General features: G+C 41.7%; 1 protein-coding gene across 1 annotated transcript in view; it reads right to left on the reverse strand.

The window, feature by feature from the left end:
* Window positions 1–1,688: 1,688 nt before the first annotated feature.
* The window catches only part of mao (monoamine oxidase), a 36,688-nt gene continuing 12,010 nt past the window's right edge, over window positions 1,689–26,366 (reverse strand). The window contains exons 2-15 of the mRNA XM_019268299.2: window positions 22,202–22,296; window positions 21,836–21,973; window positions 15,604–15,708; window positions 15,413–15,504; window positions 14,988–15,129; window positions 13,623–13,772; window positions 12,973–13,132; window positions 12,794–12,890; window positions 12,631–12,684; window positions 7,014–7,071; window positions 6,819–6,916; window positions 6,083–6,194; window positions 5,685–5,747; window positions 1,689–5,582 (exon numbers count right to left, since the gene is read on the reverse strand). Of these exons, the coding sequence (XP_019123844.1) occupies window positions 5,427–5,582; window positions 5,685–5,747; window positions 6,083–6,194; window positions 6,819–6,916; window positions 7,014–7,071; window positions 12,631–12,684; window positions 12,794–12,890; window positions 12,973–13,132; window positions 13,623–13,772; window positions 14,988–15,129; window positions 15,413–15,504; window positions 15,604–15,708; window positions 21,836–21,973; window positions 22,202–22,296 (1,520 nt within the window). The 3' untranslated portion in view covers window positions 1,689–5,426. The remainder of the gene's footprint in view (window positions 5,583–5,684; window positions 5,748–6,082; window positions 6,195–6,818; window positions 6,917–7,013; window positions 7,072–12,630; window positions 12,685–12,793; window positions 12,891–12,972; window positions 13,133–13,622; window positions 13,773–14,987; window positions 15,130–15,412; window positions 15,505–15,603; window positions 15,709–21,835; window positions 21,974–22,201; window positions 22,297–26,366) is intronic.

Raw genomic sequence — 26,366 nt, forward strand, 5'->3', positions numbered from 1 at the left:
GTTGGTAGTGTAGTGGGTTGTGCAGGCGCCCCCTGTATAGAGGCTACAGTCCTCTTTTCAACTGTCCTGTCCATTAAAGGCACAAAAAGCCCACAGAATAGACTTTTTAAAATTATAGCGGCACATGAGAGAATCAGCAGAAAGAAATGATGCTGTGTGATTGGATGACAATATTTAGTTATTTGGAAATCAGTCTATTGACTCTGCTTTAATGGTTGTCAACTGCTGCCCTCTAGTGGTGGCATAAGTAACTGCAGGTACAAATCTGCTCCATGATGAGATTTTTTTTAATTGAACACTATTGTTAGACTCACTTCCAGCTGGTGTGTTTTTTGGGGGCGTTGCCATACATTTTAATGGGCTTCAGTTAATGCACACACACACACACACACACACACACACACACACACACACTATACTGGGGTTCGGATGTTTTGATCATATAATGTGTGTTTCCTGTTTTTTGCATGTCTTGTGCACTTCCCTTATTTGGACTGTGTTTTGCTGAGGATGGCTGGGAGAGATATCAGTAGTTAAAGGACAGGAGAGACAAGGACGTGATAAACAGGCCTGAGAAGTGTCATTTTGATACATAATGTTCATTGTTGAGCAGACTCATCAGTGAGGGAGGTGTCTGAGACAGCCCATTTAAAAAAATGTATAAGAACCAACTGATAAGGCTCTTTAGGGAGCCTTTTCTCTGTAACCCTCTTGTGTGTTGCACTGTTAAATGCTCCTTCTTGTACAAGAATAATACTTAACTGAATCCAGTCCTCCTTATTCAAGGGTTCTTCCTTAAAAAACTCTCAATAAGGGACTCACACTTTGTGTGTACACCATCTTCATACAAATATATACTAACCAAACTTCCCCGGAGTTTCTGTGCTCTCTCGTCCAGCAGGTTCTCGTGGATCGTGGCTGCTGCTGTGATCCTGCACGACGCCCACTACATATATTATTACTGTCATTACTGCTACCATATCTGTTACTGTAATCATTTTTTATCATTCATTGTAATTCATTGTCATTTTATCAGTCATTGTACAATATGTTTGTGTTGATTTGCTCTGTACACGTGACATCCATTGCACGTCTGTCCGTCCTGGGAGAGGGATCCCTCCTCTGTGGCTCTTCCTGAGGTTTCTTCCACCTTTTTTCCCTGTTAAAGGTTTTTTGTGGGCAAGTTTTTCCTCACTCGAACCGAGGGTCTAAGGACAGAGGGTGTCACTCCCTGTACAGATTGTAAAGCCCTCTGAGGCAAATGTACTTTGTGACTTTGGGCTATACAAATAAAATTGATTTGATTTGATATGATGGAACACCGTCAAGTGCATCTCTTAATACTTTGTCATGCTCAAAACATGATATAGGTTTCCAAAGGCCTTTACTGTATCATTGCTCTCTGGCTAGTTCAAACATTTACTTCATCACAGCTGCTAAAAATAAAAGTCAATTTTGGACCTTAACTTTTGAACGCTTTGGTTTATTTACCATGAGCATGACAGCATCAGCAGCATAGAGTGTAGCTCTATCAGACCATGAACACTATTAACTGTAAAATTGTAATCCTAGGATTGTCCATGTTCAGGTTTGACCACTTATTTTATTTCTATATTTATTTTCCTCTTAGATACCAATATGTAGATATATGTTACATATGTTCTTTTGCCTTCTTCATAATTTTTATTTTTGTAATAAGTTTAGTAACTGCAACTTCAGAAGAACTGGCTACGTACACGTACCCCTGAATGGAAACCACACATAATATATTAAGGTGCATCCTCATCAACATACAAATTGGTACACAGGGATGTTTTAAGACGAGTAAAAGATTTATTTCACATTTTTTCTTTTTTATATCACCACTTTTGTTTGAGGAATCAAAGACATCAGATAATTGCACAGAAGGAGAAAGGGATGGAGGAACAGTCAGAAGTCTCCAGAAAACAATAAAGAAGAATCGGATCATGAATAACCGGACGTGATGCTGATGGTGCTAGTATTGTAGTTTGGAGTGTGCTGGCTGTGTTTGATCACTGAAGTCAGAAACATTTTTCAAGATGGGTTCAAATGTCATTGTTATCATTGTCCAATCATTATTTCTAAAGTTGACCTGGGTAAGCACAAAACCAAAGCATGTGCTGACACACAGGGAGAAAGTAAGCAGCTAGAGAAACATGAGGGCACCACAACAAGGGGAGACAGATAGAGAAGCACTGCAAGCACAATACAAAACACACACAGACTTGGCTTCACTGGAGATAAGCAGTTTGATCAACCCAACAGTCTGAGCTCTGTTATTCAATGCACCAAGCTTTACCTGAGTCGGATTTGTACTGAGCTTATAACTCAGGTAATACAGGGAATGTTGGAAAAGAAAAGGTTTGGATATGCTGTTAGGCAGCAGGGCCGTGGAGGTGTGTTCTTGTCCCTGTTTACGGATGGTTACTGATGACCCATTAAACCAACGACTTAGTCCATCTGACATCTCACCTCCAGTGCAGGCAGGAGGGGAGCGGAGTAAGGACAGAGTGTCAGAGTCACACAGGCACTTAAGAGAAATAACAAAAACACTATGACTTCCATTAAGGCACAACATATAACTACACTTACACACCACACACACACACACACACACACACACCAGTTTTTGGGACAAAAACAGCATGATTCTATTAGTGGGCATACAGGGCTACACACACACACACACACACACACACACACACACACACACAGTTCAATGCTTTTCCAAACAGACGCACAGCAGAGGAACTCTTTCAGATTCAGTCATGTGTTGATTAGTTTTCTTCATGTCTACCTCCAAGATTTCTAAATGTTAAAAATAAAACATGACTCCTACTCTGACAAATGACTGAACATCAAGTGCAATTCATCACATATTTTTGTTCAACTTCTTGCAAATAGTAAATAACAGTTATTTTTTACTGCAGGATGTTTTTCAGTTGAAACATCTGATGATGTTCCCTAAATGGTCATCTAAAAGCTATAATCTATAATCTGTCTGTCCTCACTTTGTCATCTGTTGCCTTGAATCTGTTTTAAGAAGAGGCATTTTCTTTACTCTTTAACAACTCAAAACCTTTCTTACAAAACGTAAACTATGAGCTACATCTTGCGTGATTTCAACTCTATAGATTAATAAATAATGCCATAGAAGTCAATAACACAATGAAGCATCTCAAGTACAATGAAGTAAGTCAATGAAATCTATCACTCTACTGTTGGAGGCCTTCACAGAGGCGTTGCAGGCTGGCCACATCCTTACGTGATTCTAAAATGGCTTCAAATAATAATGCACATATCAGTTTTCTGTGTCTTTAAAAAAACAAAACAACAACAACTTTTTCTTAGTGTTTTTGGTTAGCTACAGCACTATACTGTGTTTATCTAAATTAAGAATGATAAAAAGTAAAAATATATGTCAGAAATCTGATCATATTATAGCAACAAATAGTTTGTGTGGAGTCTGAAGAAAATACATTCGAATGCTTCCATTACATTTATCCCAACATCCAGAGCAGCTTAGTAGCAATACATTGCCCGCAAATACAAGGTTGAATTAAAGGATAAGGCTTCTGCATTTTTCTTGTTCTATTTGTCACTGTCAACAAATCCCATGAAATCTCAATAATTCCCCACTTTGACCTTACTCCTCTTGTAGTTTATGTGTTGGGGACTATTTTCAGTCAAGGATTTAGTGCACTGTTGAGTAATATCTGACATAAGCACTGAGTTGAGGGATTAACTGAAGGTACCGTGTGTTGGACAGGCAAATTATGATTCTTGGATATATAAATAAAATTCACTTGACTTGACACTGAAAATGTTTCAACTTCAGCAAAAGTTTGAACTTATTATAGCAAATCTACTGCTCCAGTTCTTAATTGTACTTGAGGAAAGAGGGAAAAGGAGAGTAAGTGTTCCTAGTGAGTTTTGAGATCAGGCACATTTAGCTCATAAGTACAAATAAATGCATAAAAAAGCTGCAAAAGCACAGATTTGTGCAAATTTTGAGAACCAGGATGGTGCATGCGGGTTTGTCTCAAAATAATGTTCATAATGAAAGAAGATGTCAGCCAGTGACACAGTGTGCCTTGCTGATGGGTTTTTAATAGTCTGGAGTCTTTATACAGAGGAATCAACTGAATCAGCCTTAAACTACACAGACATTACTTGATGAGTTCATTGTGAGTTTTGGTCTTTTCATTGAATTTATTGACAATAAGAAAAAACATAAAATATCACAAGCCTTGTTCTTTAACCTCCTCTGTGATTTTGTCATGGGCAACGGCGCAACTCTATTCTATCATGAAGTTACTGGATGTCATCAAACAGCTACAGCTGCTTGGCCAGAATAAATCAGCACCTAAAATCAGCAGAGGTAATTAGATACTGAACACACACACACACACACACACACACACACACTTTGTACACAACTGACAAACTCACACAAACAACCAAACAAACACAAACAAGCTCATACACACAGAGAAAGCATGATTAGTTTATAAGCTCATATGTAATCAAGAATGTGAATGTCATTGTCAATGTATGGAGTATAAGTAAGAATATTATAGTGACAGATTTTGAGTTTTTCCTTTTAAAGGATATATATATGACATTTCAAACATCAGAGTCAGAGTGTCCTGAGCAGAGAATTATGTCACACTGCTGTGGTGTTTCCCAGCCTTACTGTGCTTTGTTTTTGGGCAGGCTGCAAATGCATGTTAGAGAATGGGGGTCTCTCAGTGTGCAACTGAGGAGAGTGAATGAAACTGTTTTTCTATGCTATGGTGGTGAATTGAAGATTTCTTACAACCAAATCAGAGCTGGTGACTGTTAGAACAGACTAACAAAGATGGTTTTGTTGAGTTTGGTTTCTGTCCAGTTTGAATGAAGCTGGATGTTGATGGTCTGTAAGGTAAAGTTATTGTTTTTTTGGAGTTTGTCTGTAGAAATGCTTTTCAATCTGAGCCAGCGGTCAGTGGCAATAAAGGTTTTGTTTAGACCAAATCAGTGTGACTGAGTCAGTGACTGTTGAAAAGACCGGGTCCGTCCAGGTTTGGTCTGAGATACTGTGTTCTATGTGACATCCAGTATCAGTCAATTTCATATATATAACCTTTAAGAATTGATTCTGTTCTTTTTCCCTCATTGGTTTCACAATCTGAGGTTGATTGTAGAATTAAATTTCACTCCTCTAAAGCTAGCATCTCTCAAGTCAGTTAGCGTTTTGCATGATCTGTCTTACAGCACGGTGTTTCTCAAAAACAACCTATAGCCTATATAGTTCACTACTTTGTGGTTTGGCCATAAAGTAGTGAAGTAGAAATAACAGTACAGTGTCTACTGAAATGTGCCTCCATGAGATGCAGAGGAGTGAGGTGACGGGTGTAGGCAGTTTAACTACGAGGAAGGAGGCCCTTCCTGTAGGCCACCAGGCCAGCTGCAGTGGCAACAGACAAGAAGGTGGATGCTCCTATGAACTTGAGAAGACCACCAACTGAAGGCAAATTCCTCTCCCAGAAGGTGGTGACAAAGGGAAGTGCAGGGACCTCCTATGGGATAGACAGGAGGAGGAGGAGGGATTAAGTGACATTGAATTTTTGAGTTGAATTCAGTTACATATGATATCAAACATTCAAAAAGATTTTCCTCACTGGACACTCGGGCTCCGTTTGCCAGATTTGACTCTGGTGAATTTTACCCAGTGCACACATGACCTGCAATGGAACACATTGGTCGTTCAGTCAGTATAAACACATCAAGATTGAAACCATTTATTTCAACATGAGATCCATTTGAGTGTGGCAGTGTGAGCACATCTGCAGATGGGCAGCAGTGGTGTGAGTTGAGTTAGGCTGATGATTGACACCAGGCACGCCTGTTATGTCTTAGCTCTTGTTTCCTCACACTTTCAGCATGTAAAAGTAAACTGAAAACTTAGAACAGTCATGATGTTATTTCTGTGCTATAACACTGATTTTCTATGTTCTGAATATCTGTGGTTCTACTGGTTTGTGAAGGTGCAGTGTTTAGGGGTTGTCTGTGCTCTGACCTCTCTGGCTGCTCTCTCTCCAGCTTGTACTGCCCCCTCCATGTAGCCGCTCCATTCTGTGGCCGTCTCTGTGCCTGCAAAGTACAATCTGCCAACCGGCTCTCTCAGCACCCTGGGGGCAGGAAAAGACAAAAAGGTGTTCTTTAACTCAATATACTGCCATTACTCTTTGTTATTATGAACATTTGCCCCTGACCACAAATGTTACATAAAAGGAGCTGCAAAGAGTCTTCTTTAGTTTTTTTCTGAATAACCTTGTAGCTCCTCACCTTTTAAAAAAAGGAAAACTGTTTTGTTAAAAGAACATGAATGAACATGCAGCTTTGACATGCAAAAAAAATTCACACTGAACAGCAGAGAAATTCTCTACCCAAACAAGAAGAAACACTTAGCAAAAAACAGCATGGACCAAGTTATTGAATATCAGGACTCTTTATTGTACATTTTATTAGTGTGTGTGTGCGTGTGTGTGTGTGTGTGAGAGAGAGAGAGAGAGAGAGAGGGAGAACTGTGCTGCACAATCTGCTAATAATTCAGAAAACGTAGGAGTCGACTATCTCAACACTGTTGGTATATGTGTGTGATGACCACACTACGATTGACATTAAACAACCTCTGAACTTGATTGTTAGCAGGAATATGATTGGCAAGTATACTGGCTTTTAAATAAAGTAGAGGACAGCTGTAATGTAATTGTTGGATTCAGTGAGTGAGTATGTGTGTGCATGTGACTTACTTGCCATATTGGGTAAAGATTCCTGGGGGGAAATAGGCTGTGTAGCAGCCCCCAGAGTACTCCTCTTCACACCAGTTCTTCTCCTCATAGTGCACCGGCTGACAGACACAAATGAGCCGACATATAAATGGTTTAACTAGTGATACAATTCCACTGTAGCTGTGTGAAATTTTGTTGGCCTTTATCCAAACTCACATGCAGGGCCTCTTCTGTGCCAAGCACTCTGGAGTAGATCTCACAGATCTTCCTCAATCTAAATGCAATAAGACAACAGTTTAGATTGAACTGATCCTTCAGCTTGTGAGGGAGCATTAAACTAACGTTCGGTGGGAGTCACGTGACGCGACGCGAGAAGAAGCCACGGAGTAGGGAGCTCCGCACTGCATCGCTGCCTTTATCCTTTAAAATATTTACACCAGAGATAGTAACATCCAGAATATGTGCTATTAATTAAAGAGGGTGGAAAAGTATATAAAAATGTCGAAACCTGTTAAGACCACGGCTTGTGGAGGTATTAAAAGACATCTACGATCGCACGGGGCGGACGCCATGATGCAAGACCAAGAAGCTAGCGAACCCGACCAGCAACAAGCTAACGATATAGCTCAGGATATCAGTAAAATTTACTCAGCACTAACAAAAATATCTGAGGAGCTGGGGGGACTGGCAGAAATACGTCGCACCACCGCGTCGGTAGAGAGCAAGCTGTCAGCTCTAATTACAAGACTGGACGACATGGAGAAGCGAGTGGAGTCATTGGAAATGACCGAGCAGGAATGGCAAGCTAACCCGCCAGCTAGCAAGACAGATGTCGAACGGATATGGGACAAACTACAAGACATGGAGGACCGCTCGCGACGCAATAATGTCCGCTTCGTCGGCTTTCCGGAGGGCAAAGAAGGAGGAGACGCGGTGAAATTTTTGGAGGAGCTGTTGCCAAATCTGCTGAACATAGAAGGGAGACGAGAGATTGAACGAGCGCACCGGATTGCTGGCCAGCGACCCGCAACAGGCGACAGACCCAGACCAATATTGGCCAGGTTTTTGAGATCGTCGGACCGGGATGCGGTGCTGCGCGCAGCGAGGAACAAAGACAAGCTGAGCTGGTGAAACACCACTATTATGCTTTTCCCCGACTACTCCAGAGCCACCCAGATGAAGCGTGACAAGTTCAAGGAGTGTAAGAAAAAGCTGCATGAGCGTGAGGTGCGCTTCAGGATGCTGTTCCCGGCGAAGCTGAGAATCGAGACCGGCCAAGGTGAGAGGGCGTTTGATTGTCCCCGGGAAGCCATGGCCTTCATAGACGCTATGCAGTAAGTAATGAACGAGGGATTTGTTCTTATTCTCATCCTACGCTCTCAAATGTTCAATTAAAGACACTGGTGTAGACTCATTGCCACGGCAGCAACGCGTGAGGGGTCACGGCGAGTGGAGTCTCGCGGACCAGACACGGACCGTCGGACCTCCGTTGGAGGGACTTCTGTGGGGGCTTAAATGTGCAAAGTTCAGGTTCAATTGCACACTCTTTGTTTTGCGAGTTTTATGGGGATTGTGTTTAGTTACCACCACTGTGTAATGATACTGTTTCTGATAAATGGTTGTATGTTATTAATATGTGGGCAGGCATGTCCTCACAAATAGGTTTAATGCGTCTCGCCACTTGGAATGTGAATGGGCTGGGGTACCCTGTTAAGAGAAAAAAGGTCATGACGATGCTTAAGAACAAAAACTACGACGTGGTGTTTCTTCAAGAAACGCACATGTCAAAAGAGGAGTCTGAGAAACTGTGTACAGGATGGGTTGGACGTGTTTTTTACAGTATAGGCTCTAGCAAGAGCAGGGGTGTTATAACTTTAGTAAGTAAACATTTACAGTTTAAATGTCTCAAGCAAATTAAGGATAATTCGGGAAGGATGATTATTGTGCTGGCTGAAATACAGTCTCAGAAGATGATCCTGGCTAACATATATGCACCTAACCTGGATGATCCGGTTTTCTTCACTGATCTTGAAAGTAAATTACAAATCGCTGGGAATCACGCTATTGTTTTAGGTGGGGATTTTAATCTATTAATGGATCCAGCGCTTGACCACAGCGGGGCAGTGTTGTGTAAAGTGCCAAGGGCTGCTATAACGCTACAGAGAATTTGCAAATCTTTAGGACTAATAGATATCTGGAGAATCATGAACCCCTCTGGGAGGGATTACACTTTTCTGTCACCAGTACACAAGACCTATAGCCGAATAGATTTTTTTCTAATATCCAAAGCACTCACCTCTTCTGCTATGGGTTGTGAAATAGGGAATATTCTTATTTCCGACCATGCTTGGGTCGGGTTGGACCTATTACCCCTGAGCGAGAGAAGAAAGTCTTACAGATGGCGCTTAAACTCGTCCCTTTTGCAGGACCCAGTAAATGTTGAGTGGCTAAGGACAGAATTAAATAATTACTTGGAGATCAATTGGCAATCTGTATCATCAGCAGGTGTAGCGTGGGAAGCCCTGAAGGCTGTGATCAGGGGACGTATCATCCAACGTACGTCATATCATAAGAAAATTAAGACACAGGAGTTGCTAGGATTGGAAAATATAATTAAACAGGCTGAAACAGAGTTGAAGCAACAAATGACACAAGATGGCATGAGAAAACTGACAAAGTTAAAATATCAGTATAATACCATACTATCCCAGAAGGTCGAATTTAATCTATTTAGGGCTAGACAAACATATTTTGAGTCAGGAGACAAAGCAGGAAGGTTGCTTGCCAGGTATATAAAACAGAGGGAGATGGCTTCCACTATTCCTGCCGTTAGGTCGCCAGCTGGGGACCTGCTCACTGCGACTGTAGATATTAATCAGGCCTTTAAAGAATTTTATAGTGACCTCTATAGTTCAACATCTACCTCGACTGAAAAAGAAATTCATAAATTTATAGAACCACTAGGACTCCCAAAATTGACAGATGAACAGAGGGATTTTCTAGACCTTGATATTACTATTGAGGAGATTAAAGGGGTAATAATGGCTCTACCGTCAAGCAAAGCACCTGGACCTGACGGTTTTACTGGGGAATTCTTTAAGAGTTTTGCGACAGAGTTAGCTCCACCTTTACTGGAGGTGTATAAGGAGGCGCTAGAGGGGGGGATACTCCCGCCAACTCTGAGACAGGCCCTTATTAGTCTAGTTCCTAAGAAAGGGAAAGATTTAGATGAATGCAAAAATTACCGTCCTATTTCATTAATGCAAATTGATGTTAAGATCGTTTCGAAAATTTTAGCAAACCGATTAGATAGTGTAATTACGTCATTGATTCATACTGACCAAGTGGGATTTATACGGGGTCGGAGCTCCTCAGATAATATTAGACGCCTTATTGATGTCATGTGGTCGGTGGCTAACACCCAGTCCCCGGTTGCTACAGTCTCTCTAGATGCCGAAAAGGCATTTGATATGGTCGAATGGAGGTATTTATTCAAAATTTTAGAAGAATTCGGATTTGGTAATACTTTTATAAGATGGATTCATGTATTATATAAGCACCCAGAGGCAGCAGTGCAGACCAATGGGCTGGTCTCAGATTATTTTATGTTGGGGAGAGGAACCAGGCAGGGGTCACCCCTATCCCCTTTGCTCTTCTGGCGGTCACGGCGGGTGGGATGGTACATAAACTGTTGCTTTACGCTGATGACATCTTATTACTGGTGTCCGACCCTAGCAGATCTGTACCATGTCTTCTTGGAATTATAGACTTATTTTCAAAATTCTCCGGGTACAAGGTAAACTGGTCCAAGTCTGAGGCACTCCCCTTGACGGCTTATTGCCCCTCCACTGCCTTCCATCCAGGGGCATTTCAGTGGCCTCAGCAAGGTATCATGTATTTGGGTATTCGTTTCTCTAGACACCTGAAAGATGTGGTCAAAGTCAATCTTGACCCATTATTACAAAAAATTTCTTGTGATGTTGAAAGATGGGCAACTCTTAATTTGTCCATGGCAGGTAAAGTTAATGTTTTGAAAATGAACTGTGTTCCCAAACTTAATTATTTTATCCAGTCCCTCCCCTTAGAAATTCCCCACTATTACTTTAAAAGCTTTGACAGAATATCTAAGATATTTATTTGGAACGGTAAGCGCCCCCGTTTGAGCCACAATAAGCTACAAAGGCCATCTGATAAAGGAGGCTTAGGGCTACCAAACATGTTATTTTACTATTATGCTTTTAATTTAAGGCACCTGGCCCACTGGTCCCTCCCTCCTGAAAGAGCCCCTCCGTGGTACTGTCTGGAACAAGCTGTAGTGGCCCCTCTGTCACCTATGCAAGTCCTATCTACTAAATTGAGTAAAAAAGCAAAAACACATCCAATAATCGCTCATCTTAAATTAATTTGGACCAGAGTTGCTCGAATATTTAAATTTGACCCTTTTCTAAATGTCTCTTCAAGTATTTGGTTAAATACTAAATTACGAATCGATAAACGTCCCATTTACTGGAAGATATGGCAGGAGAAGGGAGTGGTCATTTTGGGGGATCTGTATTCTGATGGCTCTTTGAAATCTTTTGGGGAGTTGGTGCAGCGGTTCAGCATCCCTACTTCACACTTTTTTAGGTACCTGCAACTCCGACATATGTTAGGGGGGGTGTTTGGGCCCGCGGCATCGGTTCCCCATAATGCAGAGGTCCTAGATAAAATTTTAAAGAACTATGGAAAAGGACATGAAGCAGCTGTCTATTATTCTATGTTGATTCAGACTCTTGGTAATGGGCCCATTGCAGCTCTGCAGAAGACATGGGAAAGGGATCTGAATCTGACATTTAGTGATGAGGATTGGAACGGAATTTGTAAAAATATTAAAGCAGTTTCAAGGGATGCAAGAGTACGCCTTATTCAATTTAAAATTATACATCGTTTTTATTGGACTCCCTCCAAATTATTTAGATTAGGATTATTATCCACATCAGAATGCTGGCGATGCAAGTCTGAGGAAGGTACGTTAATTCATGTGTTATGGTCATGTCACAAAGTCCAACACTTTTGGACCAATATTTACGATAACCTTTGTGAGATTATGGAGATGCATATTCCATTTAGCCCTAGATTATTTGTCTTGAGTGATCATACAGTCCTGACAGGACAGGATAAACATATTAAAAGCTTTGTCCAAACCAGTATTATGATTGGTAGACAAATACTTGTCAGGGGATGGAAGACGGAGGGGGTACCCTCTACGCAGGAGTGGGCTGTGGAGCTGGCACGAGTGGCAGCATTCGAAAAAATGTCATGTAAACAACTGGGTAGACTGGATCTATATGAAGCAAAATGGGGCAAATACTTAAGTTATTTAAGAGGCCCCTAAAAGGGTATGGGTAATGTAGTGGAGAGACGCAAGTTTTCAGTTAATTGTGTAAAAAAATATATATGTAGATGTGCTTCTTCTTGTTTTGGTGTGTATTTTATTTTGTGATTGTTACTTATTCCTGTTGTTTGTTAACAGAATATTGCATCAAGGCAGAGCTTGCTTTATCTAACTCTCGTATTGATTTTCCCTCGAATCATTTTTTGTGTCTATTTTTGCTTTGGTTTATCTTGCATCATGTCTTCATCAATGTATTTAGGGTAGCTGTTAAAGTTGTAAATGAAGGAGCACAGGGGTAGAGGTTGGTAACCAGAAAAGGATCAGCATGGTTGGTGGTGTGTGTTTGGGGGGGCGGGGGGATTTGTGTTTTTTGTATTGTTGAATAATGAAAATGAAAATAAAAACTGTTAATCACAAAAAAAAAACTAACGTTCGGTTTCCACCATGCATCTACTGTACCTCTCCTCTTTGGTCAGCCCTGATAGCTTTCTGCACTTGCGGGCAAGGATGAATCTGAAGGAGAGGTAAATGACAAATGTTATCCACTGCACCAGTGAACAAGCAATTCCTGTTACATGTTATGTACACAGCATGCCCAGACTGGCTGAAGCTCTGTATTCACCCCATAATGGCCGGTACAGTCCCATCAGGCTTTGTGTCATCCAGCGTCAGGCCAATGGGAGCGCCTTCCTCCTCAATCACCATACTGCCGCAGTAACCTGGAGACACAAGAGTGTAAAGATAAAATAAAATAGGACACACTGCAGCTTCCTTCTCTCCTACTCTCCACGTTCTGCATACCCTTTTTCCTCCAAAAGTTCTCTTTGTAGTAGACCATGCACTTGATGACAGAGCCCATGGGGACGCGGTGGATCAGCTGGTTCCTCAGCGGTGGAAGCTCGGGGTTAAAGTGCATCTTCAGATTCAGACCGGGTGGGGTGGCCACAATCACATACTTGGCCTAAGACAAAGAGAAATAGGACAGGAGTGTGTGAGCTGCCGCTCAGGGCACAGGGCAGCGGGTTGGCAGGTAACCAGAAGAGGGCAGCAAAGAACAAAACTATCAGATGCACTTTATGATTCAGAATCTGTGGACGTAGTAGTAGTGGATACTAATGCATCCATGTCTAAGTGTTCTAGTTTTAACTCATTTATGTACAGTTGTAGTAGTTTGGCAGTGGTATGGTCCCTCTGAAGGTTCACATGATAAATCTCATTAGATGATTGATGGGACTTGCAGCCCTGCAACAGTGTAGTAAACTCATGTGTCAGATAAATGTAGTGAAAATCACAGCAGGTATCTCTGGAATGTAGTGGAGGAGAAGGATAAACATAAAATGGAAACACTCAGTAAAATACCTCAAAATGATGCTTAAGTACAGTACTTGAGTAAATGTACTCCACCACCGTATGGCTGCAGTACACTCATAATAACTCTTTGATGTGTTTACTTTGTAGGTCTGTTTGTCCACCGTCTCAACCACCACCATGTCTCCACTCTGGTCAATCCTGTAGACTGGAGACTGCAGCTTCACGAGGTCTCCCAGCTCCTTGGCCATGCACTCACTGATCTGACTGGAGCCGCCTAAGAACTTCCTCTCCTGCAGAAGTGGACGGAGAGATCGGATCAGTCACCACACTTTTTAATGTCAGTCAAGTCAGTCTCATTTTTGGTAAGATTGCTTCCTATCCAGTCTGATCCTTCTCAGAGAACTCTAGCAGGCTAATAAACATTTACACTACACACTACATTTGATAAGAGCAATGAAATCTGTGTTTTATCCTGGTGTTACACACTGGTTATCCACTGTGTTTGTAAAGCTCAGGCCAGCAACTGCTGAATGATGGTGAGTACTATGAGAATGAAGAGAGATTAAATACTGCCGAAGCTCTGATACACAAAATGAAATAGGCAGAGACTTTGTCCATATGGTTACTGTCAGCGTCTCTCCATTCTCACTGATCAGAAACACATTGTGTGTGTCTCACAGTGGCATTTGGATAAATTTTCCTGCCAGTCGCCGGAAAATTATGATCTAAACCTAAATCAGTCCTGGCAGTGAAACAGACCAAGTAAGTCTGTGTTTGTCTTGTTTGATTAAAGAAGTTTACTTTTCTAGCTTCAGTGGAAAGTTGCTCTGAAAGTGAAGAATACCACATGTGCCTCCATATGGAACACTTATATAACTCTCTCCTTTAAACAAAATATCGTCTCAAATGACATGTTTATGTGTGTATTGTACACATGTCCATGCATGCACCCATAAACAAGTGTTCATGTTATAAATGGGACGGAAATTGACATTAGGGCTGGCTACAACATGTTTATCTGAATCCCATTCCTCAGTGGCTATGGTAACAGGGCCACTTGGCTACAGGAAGTATGGTGGCAGAATGTGCTCCCCCAGCACTCCAAGAAAACAGCTTTTGTCAGGCTCATTATTATGCTACGGTGATCAGCAGCAGCAAACTAAAGTAAATGTATTAGGGCTGATTCAGGAGGCTCCTGTTTGGCATGAGCGGTTGTGTCTCTGAAGGCTACAGTGAGCCAGTGAGTAAGTAACTCTTTTTGGCAAGCCTCCTCTGTACTGACCTCAGTCCCTCAGGAGAGATTAACTGGAAAGCTGAGACATGATACTGGGCTATCCTTTTGTTTGTTTTCCAGGTTTAGAAAGATTGCTTTGTTATTTCTTCAAAAACTGCAGCTCATATTAATCTCTGATAGAGATGCACTGTCAAAACCAGATGTGAAGCTGCCCACATGAACAGGTACAAATATTTATCGTGCAAACACACGCACATTTGTGCAGACCTACCTGTCCACCATTAGTGGTGGAGAAGATCCTCATGGTTCCTCCACACTGTTTCACATACCAGAGGAACCACAGGGCGGAAACTTCATGGGGCTCAGACGTAACATTCACGTTGACAAACAGTTTGGCGAACTGACGAACAGTACTTGAAATAGAGGACAGGGATTAAACCAACAATTAGAAATCAGTACTCCATAACACACATGGCACTATGATGTTGTGTAAATGTCATCAATGTATGTATGAGATCCTTCTGCTCTTTATTGACAATACTCCACAATAATAAAGGGATAATTCAGGCTCACTTCTCGTCTGGTGAAAATGCCAAAAAATAAATAATCTTCAAAGAAATACATAATCAGCCTAAGTTCAGAGTCATAAAAAAGACACACATAAAAAGTAACACAGTTTACTTCATTCATTGCTACCTGGTCCAGCAGATACTTTCAAAGAGCTCCAGCATGGTCATCTTGTCCCACTCCTCAGCATGAGGAGCATTCCATGGAGCCTCTCTGGGAATCTGAAACACAGGTGTAGGTTGAGCAAGGAACACACATTTGGGCAAGGATGAGACACAAGAGAGAGTAAAATCAAACCATAAGGATGATTCCTGCTTTACCTCCTTGCCCATGTCATCCATTGTCCTCCACAGGTTATTGAAGTCCAACAGGACAAAGGGGTTCCACATGGGAGGGAAGGAGCCTTTGAATGGGTAAGACTTCCCCTGTTAAATACAATCATCAATATCACCACCAACATCACCAAAAACCCACCACCCTTCTAAAGTCAAGGTAAACTTAAAAAATGGCCACTTGACAAGTCTCTCATATAGTATGTAGTCTGTCATATGTTAAAGGAAACCCGAATTAGCTGGCCTCCAGTACACTTGAGACAGAATGACAACAGAATGTGCACATTCTGATTAAATAGCACTAGAGAAATCCTTAAACAGCTTGGTATATTTCCAGTTGTGCAACATTTTACAACTGATGAAATGATCCAGAGCCCTCAAAGATGATAAGAATGTCCACAGTCCATGTGTGTGTTGTTTGTATGCCAGGAGTACTCCTCTGTTTGTCTGGTGTTTCCAATAATTAACCCCAGTTAAAGACTGAGTTTTTCTTCTGTTGTAGCTGCAGGCCCAGAGTACCGGTCACTGTATGAGATAGATTGTATGAGATATGACTGAATGACATACACTGGAAGACAAGTCAGTAAACATTGACCTTCATAAAGTTTCATATAGGCCTGCTGATCTACACTACTACTCGTACTACTAACTAACCCACTGGACACTGCAAGGTCAAGACTGCACTTTTTAGGAAGCCTCAAAACAAAACTCATCTCACAAACAGACAGAGAGGGGAGATTACGTGTCTCACAACGTTCAGCATCACTGCTGTGCTCAAAACTGTCCATTACCATGTAACAACAGGTCTGTCACCATGGTGATGCTGGCCAAGTGAATACAGAAGGAGAACTAAACAGTAGGGGAGGGGGATAGGGAGAGGAGAGGAGAGGAGAGGAGAGGAGAGGAGAGGAGAGAGGAGAGCGAGGAGAGGAGAGAGGAGAGGAGAGGAGAGGAGAGGAAAGGAGAGGAGCGAATGCATGGCAGTATCTATTTCCACATCAGGGAGCAGTGAGTCAGCCTCATTCAGAGGAGAAAGTGTAAACCTTTGGGTCACTTAACATAATCCCTGGCTCTTTGATAACAGAGTGAGGTGTTGTAAAACCTCACAGAAGTGTAAGGCATAGTCCAGGTCCTGCACCATAACCCCGTTGAATAGGGGCCATGAGGTGGCCATGCCCCTCAAACTCTGTGGAGGCTGCCAACTCTCACACCTGCAGCCCCATACTCTCTCACCCTGGCTAGGGTCGGGGAAGTCAAGCTGAGAGGGGGTACATGGAGCAGCATGTTTGGCTATGGTGGCCATCCACACCCAGAGGTGAATTACAACAGACATGGTGAAAATCAGCAGACACTGAGCGTTTTCCTGTGAGGCAAAGAGGTCTGCCAAATGTATTCCACCAAATGTAGGTGGAGAGCCAACTCCCACGATTATGCTCTGCTCAATGCAGTGAGCCCTGGTAGCTGATGTACATCAGTACACCACCACAGACTTGTCTGTTTTAACAAAGACTGTGACTGTTAGTGGTGCAGAAAATGCTTTAGTGCAAAGAACACTGCCTAAAGCCTGAGTCTGAGCCTTTCATCACTCTGCCCAACATAACAACAGGATGCATCCTTTGTCATGGTTAGCCTAAATGATACCACTCCCAATGGGACACTTAATGGCTAAGGTGACGGCGGGGGCTCATCATTAGAAGCTCCAGATGTGTAACAGATATTACTAAAGCCATGAGGCCGAGCAGCACTGACGTGGTCTGGATGACTTTTCCCAGCAGGAAGAGGAAAGACACTGCGTGACAGACGCTACTGTCCCCTACTCTCCCTAAATTCTGTACATTGTGCTGGTCCTACTCAAGTGAGATGATCATGATCACTGTATGGACAATGGGCCAGTGGGAGCATATCAGATAGTAGTTCATGTACAAGAATATTCATGCTACTGGCTCTTAACAGAGACGTGCAGCATCCACACACAACACCCTCGGCACTAAGGACAGCCTGAGACGGATGGCTTGGTATTTCTAGGTGCTGTCCTGGTAAGCTAACCTTGAGAAAGTGCCTGTGTGTAGGAGGACTGGAAATGTAAAAAAATGAGGGAAAAATCAGTTGTTGACTGTCTGTTTAATACACAGAGATCTACAATGTAATGGAGTGGTGGTCTCCCTTTTCTTAAAATACTCATTAAGCTTCTTTGGTCAGGACGCTTTTGATTGTTTGTTTAACAGGGATGTTATGTCATCTTTTAAGACTCATGCTGCATCCCCTCTGGCCACTGACAATAACACACCACTGAATCTGGGTTGTTTCATAGCAAACTGTATTCTGTACACTGAGAAATAGTGGACAAAACCCAAAGGTGAACTGAGCATGTACGCCACCAGCCTGCCTGAGCAGGGAGTCAGCCCTTCAAGTCACACTGCAGTAATGTCACCTTTTGGTTCATCATTCATCATGTCGACTCCAAATAAATGCCTGTGTGCCTTTGTATGCTGAATAATTATTTACTCTTACCCTATTAACTTTATACAGTCATAAAATGTTACAATCAATAAATGCAGGTTTACGATATCTGGTTATCTCAACTGTCAATCATTAATACGTGTGTCAATTTATATTTTTAGACTGAAATGATAAAATAGTGCTGTTCATAGTAACAAACACGGCTCAGTAACTAATAACAGGACATAACAGCTGCTCATTTTCATTAAGTGTCCCAGTTACAGTGAACAGTGAACAGCATGACCACCAACTATCATTAATAAACCAGTGTTTCCTGTTATGACACAACAACATAATCAACCCGCTGGAAAGGGCGGAATGAGAGGTTTGGACCCAAGCAGACAAAACCACTCTCGCCAATCACTATAGCTGTTTTCATCAGTGTTTCTGATGAGTGCTTATGATGTGGGCCATTCAAACAGCAAGCAGACAAAGTTAGCAACTAAAGAACCAGACAGAGCTACAAACAGTTTGAAATGTCAGAGTCATAATGTTTACCATACATTCATATTAGTGTAGTGAAGTTCATCTTCAAATGAATCAGCCTCTAACAGGCCCTGACAGGCCTTATGAAAATGGAGAAGGAATGGAATGGCAGAACTACTTTCCTCATCAATAAAACATACAACTGTTGTAAAGACTTGCACAATCACAGCCATATTTCTCAGTGGTTCTGTGAACGTGCAAACATGCACGATCGCCACACTGCTGGAGGAGCGACAGGACAATAACATGCTCTTTCTCAATCTGTGATAACCAGAGACAGTATTTAATCAAAGTCTGTTTCCCCATCTCTGATAGTGAAACCTCATTAATAAATCCAGTGCTGAGGGCTGCAGCTGCCTGTAAGGCAGTACTTTGCTGATAAAGGAAACCCGCACTGGCCTTTTGGATTACAATCCGCCATAGAAAAGCTGATTAGCTACGCGGCTTGCTTGGAAGCTAGCCCTAATTACACGATAGCTTGGCACACATGCTGGCTTACTATTACACTAACTTGTGACTGTCCTGTGAAGTAATGTAGGCACTGTCCTACAGGTTAGATCAATGCAGACGCCACCCTGTATGCTTTGCTCTGTTATTACATTCAGACTCGCACAGTGAGCAGAAAATATTTAAATGCCGTGTTTGAGAGCTTATTCATCTGAACAGCTTCTTGGATAATCCAAAGCTACTTACAGTCAAAACACAGTGCAGTGATATTCACAACAACAACATACATGTTTGAATTTCCATGTGGTAGATTTATTCTGTATTGTTGTTGAGGGGAAAGGTGCAGATAATAGATCCAATGAAGAAAATAAAGTTCTCAAAACTTGCTGTATCAACCAGGCTCAAACTGTATGATTAAAATGTGTGGATGTTTGGTCCCACTATGTACTAATGCACCAGACTAGCTCATGAGGATCATGTTACTTGATCATTTCTATGTCATGACAGAGGCAGCCACATCTCTGACAGCTCCATTGTAAGATCAGCCCACCAGCTAGTAAAGGAGGTGGATCCTCTTGTCCCATAATGCACTAACACAGACAAATACACTGTCAGACACTGATAGGGGTGAGCAGCTTTTGATGAGCCATGCTGCCATGGAAACCAACCAGGAAGCTACAAGGGGCGTGTGTGTTTGTGTATGTGTGAGTCTGGGTTTTGGAGTGGATCTTACAGAGATAGTAGCCAGGGAGACGCTCCCTTACTGAGCTCACAAAATGCTTCACAACATCAGGGCTGTCCGGTTAAGTCCATCACTAAACCAAAGATTTGTCTTCTAACTGATGTCGGTGCCAAATGTCATGTTGGTGACATTTCACAGCACTGCTAAAGTAGGTCATGTACACAGTATATCAGCGCTAAAGACAGAGTGGCGGGCTGAGCAGCACACGGAACACTATGAAACCAGCTTTACAGAAGAAATGTTTAGGAAACCCAAAGTAAGAGCATTATATGTTAATCAGTAATATGTCACACTTAACCTGATCACAGCACACTGATCTGTGTGTGTGTGTGTGTGTGTGTGTGTGTGTGTGTGTGCATGAATGACATCTATAGGACATCCCAGTCTGTTTGACATGACAGGTGAGTGTACATGTTTACATATCAGGCCTTTGACTTTGAATCTTTTATAGCCAATTTAAATGTTAGTTATGCTCTTTACATTCAGTAATGATTTCTCTATGCGCATGACACAATGCTTCCATTACTCAAGTAAATCTGTGTTCATTGATCTCACTCTTACAGCAGTATGATATCTGTATTAAGATACATGTAAAACATTTCCTACTACTGCTACACAATGAAAGCTGTGACTGTCACTGTCATTAACATTCATCATTTTGCAGAGTGACAGTATTTCGTGTGTACTTGTATTAGATTTCGTTGTAACGAGAGGTGTTTGTAATATTCTGGCCCCTCGTGTGTGTAAATGGAGGTTGGTGGTTTTCATACAACACAGTGAAAGTAAATTTGTGTGTGTGTGTGAGTTGTTGTCCACACCCTGAGCCAGAACCTCAAAGTCCATTTATGAAGGTATGATTCATTGAGTGGAACAACCTGCCTCAAGTCCACACACAGAGCTGTCAGCCACACATATAGTCCAGTGATTTACAGTAAGGTTGGTTTGAACAGGGTACATGGCAGCTAGAGTAAATCAAATCACATACAGAAACCCAACTGTGTTAAGGACAGCATTGTGCCCACACTAATGAGAAATGAGATGGGAGAGGGATCCCTCCTCTGTGGCTCTTCCTGAGGTTTCTTCCACCTTTTTCCCTGTTAAAGGTTTTTTGTGGGCAAGTTTTTCCTCATTCGAACCGAGGGTCTAAGGACAGAGGGTGTCACTCCCTGTACAGATTGTAAAGCCCTCAGAGGCAAATGTACTTTGTGACTTTGGGCTATACAAATAAAATTTGATTTGATTTGATTTGATATGGAGCAATGAAGAACAAGAGCCAAATGTATCTTTCTTCCTTACGTCTTTGTTTGCTTTTGCTATCCTTCCAACCACTCACAGGAAGGAGAAACTGCATTATAGAAATCCCTCAGGCAAAGATTAGCATCTCAGTCTGTAATGCTGGAGAGGAGAGGAGAGGAGCAGAGGAGAAGAGAAGAGAAGAGAAGAGAAGAGAAGAGAAGAGAAGAGAGGAGCGGAGGAGAGGAGCGGAGGAGAAGAGAAGAGAAGAGAAGAGAAGAGAAGAGAAGAGAAGAGAGCTGGCTGCTTAGCAGCACAATAGCACCAACACCGTCCATCAGCTGCCGCTTCTAATTATCATCAACCAGGGTAACAGCTCTGAGGAAACAAAGTCCCTTCACTGTTACCCTGTGTGCATTTTAGAAAGCCAACACTGTTTTCATAACATTTTTGATTTTAATTATTTTTGTTAGTCTTGACCACACCCTCTCACTGGCTAAATTATTCAACTTGTCAGAGCATGATCACAGTTTGATGACAAAGAAAACAACCAACAGTTTTCCCATGTCGGTCTGTAGCTCACTGAAAGAGCCATCTCTTCAGCAGGAACATGTTGCTGTCAGCAGATTAACTGTAGTTCTTGAATGATGCCAGAAGATTAACCCAGGATGTTTGCTTTATGTTCTGGGAATGGTCAACACTTAGTGCAGAACTCAAACTGAAGGGCACATCTATAACATGTGGGCCTGCACAGATATGACATCAGCCAAAGACAGAACACACACACACACACACACATGCTGAGAAACTTACATTGACATAATGCACCAAGTTTTCCTGCTCATTGACTTTGTAGGTCTTTATGCCGTACTCATGCGCTAAGCGGAGGATGCGGTTCTGAGTGGGTCCGATGTAAGCCCCGCCCAGATCAACCCACTTTGTCTCCTTATTCTGAAATTTAAAAAAAAAAATACATCAGAAGATAAAAAGACAAATGTAAAAAAAACATTCTTTATTATACATTTATTATTGTTTGCTCTTTTCAATTTTAACTGCATTGAGTGTGTGACAGGTATAAAAAGGTTTACAGTAATAACACCGGAGCACAACAGAACCTGCTGCACAAAACGTCCCTTTTAATAGCATTTCTGCCAGTGGTGTTAGCTCTCCTGGTCTTACCCGCACAGTGAAGGTGCGACCACCAACCCGATCCCTGGCCTCTAAAACCACAGGGCTCAGTCCATTGGCTTTCAGCAGCTTCGCTGCACTTAATCCTGCAGATGGACAGAAAAATGAGTCAGGTGAGTAGAAGAGAAATTAAAAGAGGAGTGAGTAGGGACACATATAATATGCAAAATTATACTTATTATACTTGTATACTGTTTGAGCATGACTGTCAGGTGCTGGTGTATCGTGTGTGTTTGAAATGTAAAATATGTGTGACTCCTCGCTGTCCTTTGTAGTGCTCTCAAAGTAAACATAGAAGTGTCAGTCAAACATGATAACAGACACACTTAGTGCTGGGTCAGGCTTACCATCAGGTGACTTTCAGACAGAATAGATCTGACTAGAAAATAAATAAATAAATAAAAAAATAAAAAAGGATTAAGTCAAGGATTAACTACTAAAGTTTGCCTTTCCAATATCTTGGCTGGGTGTTGAAGGAGTTATGGATAATATGGGAAAGTAGGGGAAGGGGGAGTCTTTGCAGGAGAGTAACGCTTCCACAACAAACCAGCTGACCTGCTGATCATGTGAGGGAAAAGAGGGCAGAACAAATATATAGTGACTTACTGACCAACAACAGAGATAATGGCAGACAGGCAGAGGCAACAGCTTTAACACACTGACCTCAGGCCATCCCTGCCATAACTTTAATTCAATAAGACATAACATTAATGCACTTAGGCTTGAACACACATTTGTAGAGGATTAGTGTGCAGCACATGCCTCAGCAGCACTGGACTATGTCCGTGCAGATGTTTAAAAGCCTACTGTACAGCACAGAAACCATATGAAGAAAGTCATTTGTAAAAGATAGAGATGAATGATTACTTACAAGGTACCATCCACAGTATGTGGACACCTAAACCCAATATATATGAACAACTCATTCCAAAATCACAGACATTCATATGACGCTATAACTGCCTCTACATTTCAGAGAAAGCTTTCCACAAGATGTAGAAGCCTGACTTGAGGCATTTGAGATCCAACAGAGATGCCAAGTGGGAGAAACTGTTGTATTTTTCCCATTTGAAACCAGATATCTTCAGTGTTAAAATATAAATATGAGTAGATTGTGTATATTATTTATTGTGGTTACAGACTACTAATTATTTCAACATAATCACAGGTTATGTCGTTGCTCCTTGACTATTGTTGCTCAGGAGAAGAAGCCAGTCAAAAGTGATTGTAGCCGGATTCTTGCTTAATAAACCCAGAATCCATCAGTTAATTGATATGAACTGCATATTGTAATATTAGTTTTCTTAACAGAGTAATCTTGTAATCACTGCAACTCATGTGGGTGAGTTGAGGAGTCTCGCTGGATGAGTATTGTCCTTTAGTATTCTTAGGGCTTTCCACATGCACCTCACTGATAACACTGATGCTCAGTAGATGGCTATCAGTGATGTTCAGAGTGGTTCTAATCCTGGGCTGTGCATAATTTGTATTGTTCCCAGGTGGCTTCTTTCTACGTATGACTCTGTAAAAGGTAACAAGTAAATTGACAAGTGAATTTTGCATTCTTTCTTTTCCTTAAAAATACAGTAATTTTTACACTCTTTTATCAGAGTAGTGATGTGTGATGTCCATGAAGCATAGCAACATAACAAACACAAACAAGGAACATAAAACTGTTCACCCAAAAGTAGGTTGTTTTCTATGGAGCACTCTGCAAGACTGTTGATTTCCTCCCCATATGTGATATGATATGCATGCTGCAGCATTAATGTAACCTTCAATTAAACAAAGGACCCCAGCCCCTGAAAATATGTATGTATACCTGGCCAGACCATACTCATGTGGGCGGCGTTCTAACTAAGTTTGATAAATATATAATACGACCACAGACTGGGCTTGTAATAGACAGGGCACAGAGTGAACAGCCTCAGTGGATACCCATCTGTGAAAATGTTTTCTTACACTCCAGCTAAGCAATGCTGAAGCTACCAAGGTTTATACTGGCTTTAATATTGTAATATTGTAATACAACTTCAGCCTTCACTCTCTGCACAAACACACCCACCCTGCCAGGCTTTGTAGAAAGCATTAGCTCTGACCAGAGGAGGCTCACAAATCTTGCCCCATTAAATTGATGCTATTACCTGAACTCAGCTCATAAGGTCAGTTTCTGACTTGGAAAACAAAGAGCATCTGTCTGCATCTCTCGTTTATCCCCACAGCAATCACTGCACAAAGTAACATTCTGTCGGGATATTGCTTTGATCAGGAAGCTTGTTTGTCTCAATTGAGACATTTTTATGAATGAAAAAAGCCTTCTTTAAATATGACTAATAATAATAAAGAAGTGTATGTATGAAGCTGTATAGTTCTTTATAGAACTGTATGAAGCTTTCATCTCTTCACATCGTCACAAGACTGACCTGCTGTTTACCTCCATCCCCCCACCATGAAATGAAGAAGAGGAATGAGCAGTACTGCTGGAAAAATCAACATGTTTCAAACTGTTCCCCAACTGAGAGACTGAAATTCAACTGGCAGAAACACTAAAAGAAAGAAGGAAAATGTGTACAGGGAAGAACTAGAACAAACTATTTAAAGAAATACTTCTTTTCCCCTCAGAGAGAGAGAGGAGAGAGAGAGAGAGAGAGAGAGAGAGTGAGAGAGAGAAAGACAGACAGACAGACAGACAGACAGACAGACAGACAGACAGACAGACAGACAGACAGAGACAGAGATTTAGACACTAGGCATACATCTGCAGGCCTGAAAGAGAAACAACATATCACACACTCACAACCATTCACAACAACATTTCCTCTGTGAAGCGGGGGTGTATGCAATGTTTAAAACTTGGGTGAAGTTTAAAAGGGACATTCAGGTTGAGATACTGAACTATATAGTCAGAGAACTGAAGATAAGATCACAATGAGGGATGGGAATTTTCTGTGGCCCACACAACTGTTTTATTGTCTCTCTGTCTGAAGACACGGTAGAAAAAAGGCGTGCATGTGACTCAGGCGTACAAACGCTTAGATGAATGGCAGATTGTTTTTTGTGTATTATTTAGTAATCATTAAAAGATTTTCCATTCTACCCCCGGTCATGAAAAATGTGCCTGAAGGGATTCCAAATGGAGGAAAAGGGTCAGCCGTTCTTTGGTGGAAACCATGGAGAATCAAAGGGAGAGAGCACAGATTTCTCTTCCTCCCCATGCTTGATATTTATCAATCAAATGCAACTGCCTTGAAGCTTATTCCTCCTGTCATCTGCCTTCCTGTCATCTGAGGGACAGCTGGTGTGCATTCAGCATTCCCCTCCTTTGTGCATGTGCATTTAAGGAGGGATCAGACAAGAGAGAGGGAGAGGGGAGATATGATAAGTGAGGTTAATTGTTGTTCTTGTTGTTGTTCTTTTACTATAGTTGTTATAAGAAATAGAATTGCATGAAAATCTCAATAAAATATTCAAATTTGACAAGAAGAATGTGTGTAGAACAGGGGTCTTCAGCTGTTTTCAGCCCAAGGACCCCTTGGATGACAGACAAACAGAACCGAGACGCCCACGTGTCACATCTTAAACCTGGCTTATAATAACTTTTATATTTACTAAATTCAACTTTTATATCAACTTATATATTTTACCTATTTATATGCTGGGTTATAAGCCTATATGTGTTTATGATTGATAAAACATTCAGGCATAATGGAATAATTTATAAATAGTAACAGTTTTTGTCAAAAGTAGCTTTTTATTGCATATTAATGCTTGCAGTTTACTCATGATCATTTTTGATATATTTTTTAATTCTCACAAATTATTTTGGTGAAAATTGTTAGACCCCCTGAAGTACCTCTGCGGACCCCCTAGGGGTCACGGACCCCTGGTTGAAGACCCCTGGTGTAGAACTAATGGAAATAAATACCCTGGGTGACCCCCGAGATTAAGGCCCTGCTGAATGAGAAGAAGAGGGTCTACTGAGGAGCTACGGAGAGTCCAGAAGGAACTCCGGCTGAGGATCAGGAAGGGGAAGGACAGCTACAGGAGGAAACTGGAGAAGTGGATGGAGCAGAACAACGCCAGGGACGTCTGGAGAGGACTGCAGACCATCGCAGGCCATGGGAAAGGAGTGGGGAGGAACCCAGTAAGCGGGGAC

The sequence above is a fragment of the Larimichthys crocea genome, chromosome XII (genome assembly GCF_000972845.2).
Source record: "Larimichthys crocea isolate SSNF chromosome XII, L_crocea_2.0, whole genome shotgun sequence".
In the NCBI taxonomy this organism is placed as follows: Eukaryota; Metazoa; Chordata; class Actinopteri; family Sciaenidae; genus Larimichthys; species Larimichthys crocea.